Source organism: Hemibagrus wyckioides, linkage group LG14 (assembly GCF_019097595.1).
Source record: "Hemibagrus wyckioides isolate EC202008001 linkage group LG14, SWU_Hwy_1.0, whole genome shotgun sequence".
Taxonomy (NCBI): Eukaryota; Metazoa; Chordata; class Actinopteri; order Siluriformes; family Bagridae; genus Hemibagrus; species Hemibagrus wyckioides.
The window spans coordinates 15,269,784-15,284,519 of NC_080723.1; the positions used below are offsets into that span (position 1 = coordinate 15,269,784).

General features: G+C 37.0%; 1 protein-coding gene across 3 annotated transcripts in view; it reads left to right on the forward strand.

Annotated features, from left to right (window-relative positions):
• Window positions 1-14,736, forward strand: part of LOC131365223 (Kv channel-interacting protein 1-like) — a 42,392-nt gene that overhangs the window by 13,283 nt on the left and 14,373 nt on the right. The window contains exon 1 of one of the 3 annotated variants that reach the window (XM_058408908.1): window positions 13,003-13,220. The exons of the other annotated variants lie outside the window; for them this stretch is intronic. Within the exon in view, the coding sequence (XP_058264891.1) occupies window positions 13,163-13,220 (58 nt within the window). The 5' untranslated portion in view covers window positions 13,003-13,162. Of the gene's footprint in view, window positions 1-13,002; window positions 13,221-14,736 lie in introns of those variants that run through there. 3 annotated transcript variants of the gene reach the window in all.

Here is a 14,736-nt window from a genome sequence, read left to right on the forward strand (position 1 = left end):
TTCTCACAGCTGCTGGATGAGTTTGTGTAAATACACAATGAGCTGCCGCTCTATAAAAGGCGATGGTATTCTACTGCTGTGCTACCTAATGCTAAATCACCCACTCTTTGTGTGTGTGTGTGTGTGTGATCACATCCTTTGTATCCTAAAGTAACCCTATACTAAATCACCTCTCACCACATTGCGTGTAAATGTGTACATTACAAATTGTGCTTTTATATTTGTGTCTGTTTTGTTTACTTCACCGAAAATCACACAAAAACTTTTCATCATGGCAGCCCTGTTTACATACACACTATACAGAGTATTTATAGGACATCCTATTCCTTGCAGACATCATATCCTACACTTGCTTAGGATAGGGCTACATTTTTTTAATTCTTTTTAAAGGTTTTACACATTTTCTTCACTATTTTAGTTTTGTGTATATAGTTTTAGACACCCAACAAACAAAAGTGACTTTGGAGAATAACCCTGTTAATATAACAGATATTTTTGTTTCCTCTGTTAAGAAATGTTGGTGTTAGTTCTAAGCAAGTCATATATGGAAATTAAGAATAAAGGAAAAATGCAAGAAGGATAAAAACAATATACATTTAAAAGCCAGTCAAAAAGAAGTATTTGATAAAAAAAAAAGTGATGTCAAAATAAATAGCAAGAACACAAAAGGCTAAATTTTTTATAATAATAATAATAATAATAATAATAATAATAATAATAATAATAATAATAATAATGTGTGTAAATGTTATTAAATAAAATAAATTGTACAGAAAAATTAAGCATCCTAGGGGAACTTTGAACATCCATTTCACATCCTTTTTAGAGTTTAATCTTTCCACACATTTCTTATAAAATTACAAAAAACTGAACTAAGACTGGACTTAAATATTAATGACAGGGTAACGTCTCCATGGACAGAATCACCAACTAATAGAAGTTCTGCAGAAGCCTAATATCTCAACAAGTAGATCTTTGCTCTAGTGCTGTTTGTCTTGAACTATCTAGCTATATAGGCTATATGTTGAGAAGAAAATGCCAATGAACAGTACTTCTCTTCTCACATCCTAGATATATTAAATATTAAATACAGCTCATTTTTACTGGACATGCTAGGATGAGGTAGTACCACTGATATGGTAGGAAGTTATGGTGAGATCAGACATTGCCAGGAAGAACCATAAAATGCTTCAGTGCAGCTCAAAGAAAATTAGACTGGGTTTTCTGTCTGCAAACTAAACAGTGGCATTCCTCACAGTACACACATCCAGACAAGATAGAAATTAAGTCACGCACTGAGAATGCAGGGCTGCAGTATCAAGTGTTCATTTTATTTTTAAATGAGGTCAGTGAATCAGTGAGTGGGGTGCCACTTAACTGAAAAACAATACGAATCTAAAAAAAGGGTAAAGCTTATCTAGAGCAATTCCTGACATTACATTCCACAAATGAAGAAATAGAAAAAAATTATTAGCTTTTATATGTACCATATGATCTAATGTTTGTGGACACCTGACCACTACACCCATATGTGCATGGTGTGCATCCCATTCCAGATTTTTCCCCTATTCCCAATATCATTCACTATTCCCTGCTGTTATGACAGCCTCCACTCTTCAGGAAAGGCTTTTAAATACATTTTGGGGTGTGACTGTGTGGATTTAATTCATTAATTATCATTATACCCATTACCCATGGTCAGGCACTGATGCCAAGTTAGTAGGAGTTTCCAGTGGTGGGGTTGAGGTGGGTAACCACTTAAGATCTTCCACTCCAACTGTGGTAAACATTGTGGTCATGGACCTTGCTTTGTGCACAGTGGCATTGTCATTCTAGATGTTTTGCCCTCTTAGTTCCAGTGAAGACTTTAAGACAGTAGTATGGGAAAGAACCACATATGGGTGTGATGGTCAGGTGTCAACAAACCTTTGGCTATATTAAGTGCACTATGTAAAGATTGTTAAAATTTCTAAAACACCATTCTGGCCCTAGTCTCTACTATCGTTCCATATATAAAAACTAAGCAGCAAGCAAACATAGCCTTATGTTTTTCTCAAGGATCTGATGACAGTTCTGTAAATACATTTAATTGTGGGGTGTCTGAAATGTAAATAAATGCTCACACTAGCAGGCAACAAGTCACACGTTTTCTATGAACAAAGAAACAGTTTTCAATGAGAAACAGTTGCAACTAAATGTTTATGGTTTATAAAGCAAATTAATTAAACACAAATTAAATAATGGACTTGGCAAGCTTTATTATAGATTCATTTGCAGATTAGCAAAGCAAGCTAACTCTATTACTTACACGCACTCACCAGAGGCACTAACAATCTTGGATACTTCCTTCCAAGTTTTATGTATTCTTATATATATTCTTATATACGTATTTGTGCCTCCATACACATCTATGAGAGGTTGTATATGACAAGATAACATGAAACCATAGTTATAAATTTTTCTTCCATTTTTGTAAAAATTGGAACTAACTTTGTGTAGGGGATTAAACTGATGTTTAGCCACAGACGTCAAATGATTCGACCCAGAAAACAATCAAGCCAATCTTTGTCACTTTATTTTTGTCACTTTCCTGTAACAAACATAATTCGGTCAGTTTCATACACATGTACATAGAAATGAATGGTTGTCTGTTTTGTTTATTACATGCACTGATACTTTATTCCGTCATGCTTTACAGACTTTTGAGATCACTAGCTGTTGGCATATGCCTCTATCTTCGTAATGTTGTGACAAATGTTGCCTTCAAACCCTGTCTCAAGACACTATCTCATGAGACGACATAAGCAGAAAGGCATCAAGCCAGCTGCTTTCTGTTTTGGACACAGCTATGGCCCTCTATACTATAGCAGCCCTATATTCTAAAACAGCTTGGCCCACGGTGATGTGATATGGTCTGATGTCCCTGAGGAATTCATTCGGTCTGAGCTGAACAGTTTGTTCAGCACATTTATGCCCAGATTGCTTTTTGAGTGAGACATGATGCAATGCCTGTTTTGGCCAGTTAACAAGTGATTATGTTCATAAAACAGATTATATATATTTAGGACTAAATCTTTCAAAATTGAGCTGCTGATCTTTAGACATATGATCATCTGCATCTGAATAACACTTCTACTAAAGGGGGAAGTCTTTCGAACTCTCTCACTCTAAATGAGATTTGGAAAGCTGTGATTCCAGCATCAATTGTCTCACACAATAGGTATGTCTGATTCATTCATTACATAAGGAACACAGCCTCTAAACTGTGGGGTCTAACCTATCCTGTCAAACTGCAGAGAGAGAGAGAGAGAGAGAGAGAGAGAAATCAGGACATTATTGAGATTGTGGATGAGATAGATAGATAGATAGATAGATAGATAGATAGATAGATAGATAGATAGATAGATAGATAGATAGATAGATAGATAGATAGATAGAGGAATAAAAGTATTGGACTGAGGAGTTAGACAAATACTTAGAGAGTGAAAAAATAACAAATAACACTAGTGCACATGCTAGACAATTGGGACATTGGAGATTGCGTAATTTAGGGGCTGTGCAATGGAGATAAGTATATAGTAAATATATAGGGTGTGTGTGTGTGTGTGTGTGTGAAAGAGAGAAAGAGAGAGAGGGAGAGAGACAGACAGAGAGAGAGAGAGAGAGGGGGGGGGGGATGATTCTTCTTTGGGGAGTATGTGGTGATAATGACATATGGTTTTTCATTAGTCAGTATATCAGTGGGTGTGAAGGTAGGAGAGGTGAGATTAAACTAACAGTCTTCCACAAAAACACTGCATGGTTATTCAAGTATATCACAAATGCACAAGAGCAAGCATTAAATAAAAAAAAGCATATTTGTCTAAATCCAACAATATCTCTGCATGTAATATATTGCCTTTTCATTTATTGCACATAATGCTTGTATCTTTTTTTCTCTTTCTTTTCATACCTCCATGATAATGCAGTCCTAGCTGGCTTTTGTTGTTAGATTTCATTTTATTACTCATGTTGCAGGTAGATATGGCCACCTTAATCCTATCTTGTGAGACCAGTGGGGAAATTTGCGACTACTATACACAATATGAACCAATACATCTCTATACACAGTGTGATCCAACCGCTGCAGATGATCCCCAATGACGTAGTGCATTTAGTCTTTAATCAACCAAAACATGTTATAGCAGTTGTCTGACTTCACCGGGTCCCTGTAGCTGCTCACATTGAGTTCTATTCCTTGGATCTTGGCTATAGCCATTAAAATGTCACTGACTGATACAGGCTCATCAGGATATACATCCAAACTAATAAATGAAGTAATATTACCAGCACATAGTACAGAGTCCTGTGTGGTGTAACATGGTTCATAAGTTCAACAGAGATCAACTGTATGCAAATGCAGATGCAGGGCAGATTTGTCCATTTTCTTGTTTAACCAGATGAGGTGAAGGTAGACATCCTCTGAGCTGGAAGACATTCAATTTGCTTCTTGTAGTTTTCAAGGAGAGGAATGCTTGTTCAGTTAATCCTTTAAGCCATGTGCATATTTTGTTTACAAGACTAATTCAACAACTCAAAATAATGAATCAAACTCACAATAAAATAGCTGATGCACATATTGTACACCTCACACATAAAATATATTGCCAAAAGTTTTGGGACACCCCTACAAATCATTGAATTCAGGTGTTGTTTTTCAGGCATTGTTCTCGGCCCCTTAGTTCCATTGAAAGTCTCTTAAGGCTCTTAAGGCTTCAGTATACCAAGACATTTTAGACAATTTCATGCTTCCAACTTTATGGGAACAGTTTGGGGATGGCCCCTTGCTGTTCCATCATGACTGCACATTAGTACACAAAGCAAGGTCCATAAAGATATAGATGAGCGAGTTTGGTGTGGAGTCCTGACTTCAACCCGATAGAACACCTTTGGGTTGAATTAGAGCAGAAGCCCGAAAAACAACACCTGAATTAAATGATTTGGAGGGGTTTCCCAAAACTTTTGGCAATATAGTGTATATTAAGATTTCATGACATCATGATTTACTATATTGTAGCCACAGTAAATTGTGTGCACAAATTATTGGCACATGCTATAAAAAAAATACAATAAATATATAATTTGTGACCAGTCCTCTCAACTTTAAACAATAAATATGCATGTCTTTATATCTATATCTAAACCTCATGCTTTCTGTGGCTGTACCTTTGAAACAAAAATCATGTGCTGGATGCCAAATGCTATTTTATAAACTGCTGATTCATGATTTAAAGATTTAATCTGCATGGATTCATGTGATAAATACAACTAGTGCTAACTATGCAGCGATATATTCAATTAATTTCAATGTCTTCCCTCGACTCATTTATATCTACTGTACTTACATTTGTTTACCTTTTTATTTATTTATTTGTAAACTGTATGCACTGTATACACAGGGTCCTTTATCTTAATTTTATCTGAATGCACCACGAAAACAAGCTTGTTAATATAAGTACCTGTGTAATCTAAATACAAGCAACGTTCTCCTTTTAAATATTGACATTACTTTTAGACTTTTAGTTGCCAAGTCTGAATATAACCCTTAATGACTTGCATAAATATTGCAAGCGTACATAGTACAAGAAAATATGAAAGGAAAAATGAGTCCCTTTATCATGTATGAGGTGCAATTTGTTAATGCTAAACAAGCATAAATAATCCACATTATTTACTGCATAGTAAGTAGTTGAAATTAGCTACATCACAATGCTAATCTATTTTCCTGTCACTTCTACACAGAATGGATGCCAATTATACCCTGACTTAAATTGCCTGTCAACAGTACTACCAGGAGTAATATTATTTTGGGTAGTCGAATACTAAACTGGTGTTTTTGTCTTGTATTTATCAGTGAATCTAATCTAGATTCTGGCTCACTTGCTTCACTTCACAGTTTCTAAACCATGAACCCTATGCTATGTAGATTTATCTCTCTGGTGGATGAAATCGAAACAGTTGTAGATCATTCTGTTAATAGCAGTCAGTGTCCATGACCTGCGTGATCGTATCCTACTGGCTAATAACACTAAAACTGCACTCATGTCAAGCTAATATGGTTAAGAATGGCTCTACGCTATATAATTACAGAGGGAAGTCTTTAGCATAGGGCTAAAAATGCTAATGGTCAGCATTTTGTGATTGCCGAAGATATTCATCAGCATTTGGGTAATACCGTAAATTGTCAGATAGATAGCTTTTAGGATTGAGCTAAGCAGGCTAATGAGCAGCAGTTTGAAACTGCAGTAAAGAGTCACATCATTCTAATAATGGCCAAGTGTAAAGTAAAATCATAAAGTACCTTCTGTAGAAGATATTTGGCCGTTCCTCAAAGGGAAATGTTCTTGGCCTTCCAACCCATTTAAAGGAATATTCCAGCATTTTTTTTTTTTACAACCTAATCTCTAGCTTCAATATATCTGGTTAGAATAGTCATGAATTTCAAAACATTTCCCTGTACTGAGAAAGAAACAAGAAGTTATTCAGTGCCCCTGCGGGAAGTGTGTTTTAAGTAATCTGTTTTTTTGTGTTTTTTGATCGCAATTTTTTTTCTGACACTCGTCCGGCAAAATTTACATAGAAACATTTATGGGGTCTGAGACTTAAACAGTATTACAAGTTTTCCAGGGGTGGAAAGAGAGACTTTAGAAAACATACTGCTGCTGTAGTAATGATTTAATTAAGTAAAGAAAGTAAAGAAAATTAGTGACCGAGAAAAGTGCTCAAGTGAGAGTAAATTAGTTTTGTGGTAGAAATATTGCTTGAGCAATTACTTTTTCCATATGTCTATTACTGACACAACTAATTTGACAGTGATCTATATCTAATTAGGGCTAGCTAGTGAAGTTGAATATTTTCATGAAGAAAACCAAGTAAAAGGATTATGATTTAAGTACCAAAATGTAAAAAAGTACCACTAGATTAACCATGTATTCAAGTACTGTAGCTAGAGTAACAACATGTAGGTTGTTCCTTTACATCTCTGATGTTTTCACAGGCTTGTATAATATTATAAATCATATTACTTATGAGCAGCATTTTATGATTAGTTAAATAGATTTGTGTGGGTGAAACTCAAGAAATGGGGTGATAGTGTTGTGTGTGTGTGTGTGTGTGTTAGTTTCACAGGCAAAAATGTCATGTGATGATTAAGAGTACATAACTCTGAATTAGTCAGAGAGAAATGAAGATTAATTTTCTTGTTGTTTCTGTTTTTTTCTGAGTGGATATCGAGCCATTGCGTAATTGATGTTGCACACTAGTTTACTACCGATATTTTACACAGGGTTTAATTGCGCTTCACATGCATCCATCTTTGTGCCTGTTTTTTTTCTTATATAAAGTTTTCAGTTCCCTGTATAAAAAAGTTAGATTTGTTTAAAAAAACTGTAGGTACCTGTAGGAGCCAGTACAAATCTACATTGTAATTTGTTCCGGATATTATCTCGCTCTCATGGGACCAGGCTGTTGAACTTTTTCCCTCATTTACTTCTGTGTATTTATACCAGTTCATTCACCACTACTACAACCACTACTACTGCTAATACCATTAACACCACCACCACTACTACTACTACTAACGCCACCACCACCACCATTACAACTGCAACCACTGCCACCATCAACACCACAACCACAATCACCACCACTACTACTTGTACCACCAATACCATGACCAGTACTACCACCACTACTAATACTACAACCACTACTACTGCTAATACCATTAACACCACCACCACTACTACTACTACTAACGCCACCACCACCACCATTACAACTGCAACCACTGCCACCATCAACACCACAACCACAATCACCACCACTACTACATGTACCACCAATACCATGACCAGTACTACCACCACTACTAATACTACAACCACCACCACCACCACCTCCACTAATACTGCTACTCCCACCACCACCACTGTTACTACCACCATTACAACTACTACTTCCACCACCACTACTACTACTAACACCACCACTATCACCCCAACCACAACTACCTGCACTACCACATCTACAACCACTACTACTACTAACACCACCACTATCACCACAACCACAACTACCTCCACTACCACATCTACAACCACTACTACTTCTAACACCACCACCACCACTATTACTGCTGCTCCCATCATCACCACCACCACCACTACTAGCACCACCACCACTACTACTACTACCGCTACCACCACCACCACTACCACTACTACTACTACTACCATTACTACTACTACCACCTCTATTAGAGATTTATTTAAGTATTATTATTTAAGAATTAGAGATTTTTTTAAGCATTTCTCAGGTTTTCTCTGTGTTTTGTTTTTACCCTTTATTTTAATTGAATTGTCTTCTGTATTGACTTCTGCCCCATGTCGACTAATTAGGTTTACTTATACATCCTTCTGTTCCCAACTAATATCATCCTGATTCAAATTTTTTTGTACATTATCATTCTTGTAACTGCAGAATAATAAAAAAAAAGTGTAGCTACCAAATGTGAAGATGCCTACTGAGTAGTAGAGAGTTGACTCATTTTCTCTGAGAGCAATCTTCTAATAATATTCTGAAGTGAGCTATTATTAGAGCAGACCTTTTTAGATCCATTTTTATTTGTTGGCTGGAATACAACTGTCCCATTACCTTTAAGGTTACTGAAGCAATTATGTGAATATGTCTCTAATATTGGAGTGTAGGGTGCATTTATTAAGTGAGTTGTGTGGAGTTCAGCTACTTAACATTTAGTCTGTTTCAAAACAACTAAACACACTTAAATATTCAACATTTAAGTAATGGCTGTGAGAAAACTGGGAATATTCAAATTTTGGGTTGTTAAAAATCTACCATGCAGCATAATTATGTCTGTACAGAGAAACAGGGTGGTAGATAGTGAAGATATTACTTCTTGTTGCATAATTCAGTGATGTTGCTGTGTGTTTCTTGGGAAGAATTGATCTGTATGTTGCAATGTTTTTCCAGCTATCTACTGCTTTATCTCACTGCTGAGCTCTAGGTGGTGTACAGTCACCTTGCCACATTCACCACAGTCAAGGTGAAATACAGAGACACATCAAGGTGAAACAGTGGGGGGGATAGACACAAAGAGGTATGACAGTAGGGAAGAAAAAAAAAGATTTTAAAAATGGAAACTCCTAGCCAGGAGGGTTTAATTAATCAAGGGTATGACTCGCACCAAAACAGGTTCCATTTATTCTTTCTCTTTCACTGGTTGTAGAAAAAAATATTGAGAGATCACTGCTTTCTTTTTTTTCCCTGTCATTCATCTTGGCAGTGCTCCTTGTAAATAAGGCTATAACCGTTTCATTGCTCTACAGACATCTCTTCTATGTCTTGATTGCTTCTACTTTCTATCACTCCATTCTCAATTCTGGGGCCTTGGGACACTTGATTTAAGTGTTGGCTGCTGGTCGGTCTGTGACCAGACTCTGAATCAGCTATTTGTGGTGGAGGTGGAGGTGAAGGTCCAGCAGGCAAGACTGATATCTGCGCATATCTCAGGGGGAATTACAAGGTCCTGTTTACAGACACCACATTATCTAGTGTTGGAATAAAATTTGAATTAGTCTGGGTGGGCCTGACATTCATTCTTCTATTCATCATTATTCATTCGTCCTCAGTCAGTGCTTTATCCCAGTCATGGCTGCGGTGGATACGGAGCTTATTCCAGAAATCCAGGGTGTGAATCAGAAATTCAGTGTAATGAAATATAGTTTAAGACATTAACATGAAGCAGCATCCTAAATGCAAATTCCATGTGAGAGTCTTCAGCTTAGTGAAACCTCTCAGTTCAGCTCAGGGGAACATATCAAACACTCATTTCCCGTCTGAATGAAATGACTTTTTTTTTTTCTTCTCTCAGCTGAGTCAGATTGCCAGAGGAGTGTGCAGGAATGGATAGATTCATAGCAGGCAGAAACAGAGTGGTAGAAGCAGTAGATCATGGCTAAGCAATTGCACAGCCAGAGAAGACGTTATCTGCTGAAGATCTCATACAGCAAGAGAACAGACATCCCTGAGGTAGATCTCGTTTCAGATATACTGAATTGAGGGCATGTATAAACCTAACACACATTGTAAAGCTCTGCCTGAATTATGAATCATCAAATGATACCTTGAAATGTTTATTCTGTGTTTTAATCAGCGACACCATAAAATGGGTCAACCTGAGAGGTGTACTCTTATTTTATAAAATTGATATATTATATATTATCTTCATAGAAACTGGCTTACTCAGAGCTAGTTTAACATGTTTAAATGTACATAGAAATGAATTGAAAATTATTTCTGTGTTTTAAGTTATGTAAAGACTTAATCTACAGGAACAGAAGGGAATTCAAAGCACAAAATCAACAGCACATAATATTTCCCCAACTCAAATGTAATCAAACTCTTTAGTTTCTGTCAATTCAAGGGTGATGTTGCGAATAACACACCGGTAAAGTATAAAAATAGACTATAGACGTCAAAAAGATAAAAACAGTAATAGCAGTCAACTTTCTCACTCAACACATAGTTTGGTAATCACTCTCGCTATTTGAGAGTCATTAACATTAGCCCCTATTCATTTCAAGGGGATTTGCTCACTGACGCATTAGTGCTAGGGATGTACTTCCTAGAAACATAATTCCAGCTGATGACTTAGTCATAAAAGCAATGTGCCTCACAAAGCAAGAAATAATGAACGTTGGTTTGCTAACAATGCTCACAGCATTATCTTAATTTTTTCTCTTCTGCACATGTCCAGGTAAAACCCATGTGACAAAGAAAAGTGTGTGAATGTAAGCAAAAACGATGGAACCCAGTATCATGTTTACATTTGTGACATCTCCCCAAAGAATCAACTGCTATCTGAATTGTACATTATAAGTGATGTTAATATGGTTATGTTAATGTAGAATTATATTTGCATATACAATTGACTACAGACTTGTTTATATACATTTATATATTTATATACAAAGCTAAACTGACAGCTCTGAGCTTTCATTATTATTTTTTTTAGCTACATTATTTTCATAGCTCCTTCACAAAATGAACCAAATAACTGACTGACTACATACAGTATATGAGGAGGTCTGGGAAAACCTGTAGGATGAAATTGCAAACAACTAATGGATTTGGGCACCTTGTAGAAATGTCTTTTTTTATTCAACCTTGCCTATGCTATCCAGGGGAGATTGCAAGTTCAAATCCCGATGATTTGACAGCCATCCAAGGGAGTCAAGACAGCAAAATTACTGCCTAGGTACATGAAGGATGGTCAATAGTTTGTGTTTGTGAACACATGTATCTGATATATAGATAGATAACACTTCACTCCAAGTGTGTTCTTCTGCCTGGTTACACGAAGTAAGAAGCCATTTTAAAAGATTTGATTGGCTAGCTTTATATGTCTCAGAGTAAGCATGTGTTTGTCGAACCCTTCCCACTAATGAATTGCTGGTTAATGGCAAGTGACCAAATTGGGGGAATAAAAAGGAATAAAATTCCTGCATATACCTTCCTGCAGAGATCATGTTGAGTAGTAACCAATTTAACAAACATGGCTGTAAAAACAGATAGTCTACCTAAAATGTTTTAAGTGATAGCTTGCTAGCTAAGTGTGCTTTCCCTCTTCTTTAATCAAGGTGTTAGTTACATGCTATAACAAATGGATGTAAGCCTAAAATATTAGATATGTTGAATTGGTTATAGTGATATAGTGATATAGTGAACTACCAGCTGTCAAATGGTCTGTGATGCACATTCCTGTCTCATACACGAGAGATGGCGGTGGACAAAATGTTTAAGGAAATTTAGCTAGCAGATCAAAAGTCACTGAATTAATCAGCAATACTTTCAGCAATGATTTAAGTCTGGGCATTGATCAGTTGAGTCAATAGTGATGATGAGTCTCCTGTTCATCCTTTGCCATTTAACTCAGGAGACAAAACCAGAGACACTGACACGGATACTGCTTATGATCCTTACTCAATTTCCAGTGAGTTTTGATGTAGTGTCCAGTGTTTGATGAAGTGTCACTAATGATCCTTTTCCATAAATAGATTAAGTTACAGATGTAGGTGGGCAGGGTGTTTGTTTGATATGGCTTGTTTCTCAGGATAATATTAAATCAGGTTATAATAATTGGCTTTGTCAAAATGATTAAATATGCACTAAATAAATGAAGGATAGGATAAACAGTTTTAAGAGCCATATTTATATCATTTACATAAATAAATCAATAAATAGTAGATGATTTTAGACAGTGTATTGGTGTCTTACCGTGGAGTATAAATATAGCATTCTCACAGATTTTAAAATGAACTTTAAATAGGTCTGAGTGATATTTCAGTTCAGGACAGTATATAGTTATGTATAGTAGAAGATATCCAAATGTCACAACAATGTGAAGGGTTTTTCACAGTAAAGGGTTTTCCCAGACGGCTACACACTTGAGGTAAAGGAAAGTCGATCCCTGTACATTATATTGTCAAACATGGAACTATTTCGGAAAGAAATTTCCATTTTACTTCTTAAATTGAATATAAAGCCTTGAACCATTGCATGTTTTTGCCTCTTATGCCTTCTTTCTCATTATGTTTCTTAGTTTCCTATCCATCGTTCTGCCCTGTGTTTCTTTTGTCCACTCATTCCTTGTTTAATTAGGTATTAGAATTGTAGGCTCCTTATATGTATTCTTATGTTAGTGTGTGTGGCAAATTTGGCATGCTTATATAAGCTATGAGTGTGTGTGATGAAGTGGCTCTCTGATCCTGATTCACACTGCATGACGCCAGCACTCAACAAGAAGTAGAGAGAGAAAGAGAGAGAGAGAGAGAGAGAGAGAGAGAGAGGGAGGGGGAGGGAGGGAGGTTGGGAGAGGGAAGGAGGGAGGGAGGGAGGTTGGGAGAGGGAAGGAGGGAGGGAGGGAGGTAGGGGAGACTGAAAGGAGGGGGTGCAAAGAAGTGGGGAGCAAAGTGAGGAAGAGAAACGTCAAGCGGAGGGAAGAAAGGATGAGGGAAAGACGGAGAGAGGGACAGAGTAAGTGAGTGAAGCACATGTGACGGAGTGACATCCATTCAGACACGCTTGTTTCCACGGCGACAACATGGGAGCAGTGGTGGGCACACTGACCATGCAGACCAAACAGAGGCGACCATCCAAAGGTAGGGTAGACACGCACACACACACACACACAAACAAAACAGCAGTGTCCCACTCACATAAACCCTGCTTTTGCATTGCTATCTACAGAATCATGAACAAACAAGTGCACACATACAAAGAGAGAACATGGAAGAGGACTAACACACACTCAGAGTCCTACGCACATGAACACTACCTTTAGTCTTCTAATTACATAGAACATATTAAACCATGCACAGGTATAGAAATACACATACACAATCACACACTGTTCCTTTCTTTCCTATACTTATGCAACAAGTAGATTTCTGTAAGCTTCAGTGGCTGTGAATCTGCCATGTGCTGAATCTATAGCCATCACTCTTACACACCCACCCAGAGACATACATACTTCTCAGCAGCACTAAGTGAAAGTGTCTTTCTTTTGTGTTATGTGTGTGTGTGTGTGTGTGTGTGAGAAAGAGAGAAAGTGAGTGCATGCGTGTGTGTGTGCATGCATGTGTATTAATGTATGATGTCTGAACTGCACATGCTTTGGGTGTTTATCACTCCACTCACACGCTCTCTTCCTGCTTGTTACCTCGGAAGAGCTGTTGTCATGGCAACATGGATATGGCACTGTTGGGGTGTATGCGCACATATGTTCGTCTGTGTGCGTGTTGCTTTGTGTGCTTGTTGTTGTCAGGGATCTAGACTGTTGTCACAAAAAATGTCATTTCTATGCAGTCAGACCAGACGCATACATGCTCACACTCTCTCACAGATGAAAAGAGAGAAAAAAGAAATATGAGATCAGAGACAGGAAAAATCACCTGTTGATCTCTTTCTTCTTCTTCTTCTTCTTCTTCTTCTTCTTCTTCTTCTTCTCTCTATCTCTGCATATTCAGCATCACTCTCTATCTTTTGGCTATCTCTGTGTGAAGCCTGCCTTACAGAGATGAAAAAATATCTCAACGCATCACACATGTATGTGGTATATTATGACCAACACACACTTTTTCACCCTGTTGTGTATCGAGGTGGCAGTTGGCATAGAAGGGCGGGTGTTTATGTTTGAGCTTGTGCTATTCTGCCCAGTTTCACATAACCTGATCTGGAAAAAACATGCAGGAAAATGATGGAAAGGAAAAAGCCTTATGAAAGCATACGAAGGAAGACTAACATGCAGTGTGAGATACTGTTCATATACAAACACTTCATAAGCTTTTAAATTAATTGAATTTCTTTCCATACTGAATACTAAATATCTTAATGTGTCAGTTGAATAAGAAGTGCTTTTAAGACAGTATAAGCCCTAGATTGTGTATATGAATATACGAATTGATAACAGGGCCTTCATTTCTATATTGCAACCTGATACTCGTACTGTATATTTCCTGTCATGCCTTCAGTAATAACTCAGATGTTTTGTGTTTCTAAGTCTGGCATATATTATATTATATGTTATATGTTTAATTTCATCATTATAGTACAAGATGTTGAACAAATCCTACATAGAATCTATTTTTTGCATTTCCAATTTCCAGTGATCGCTGA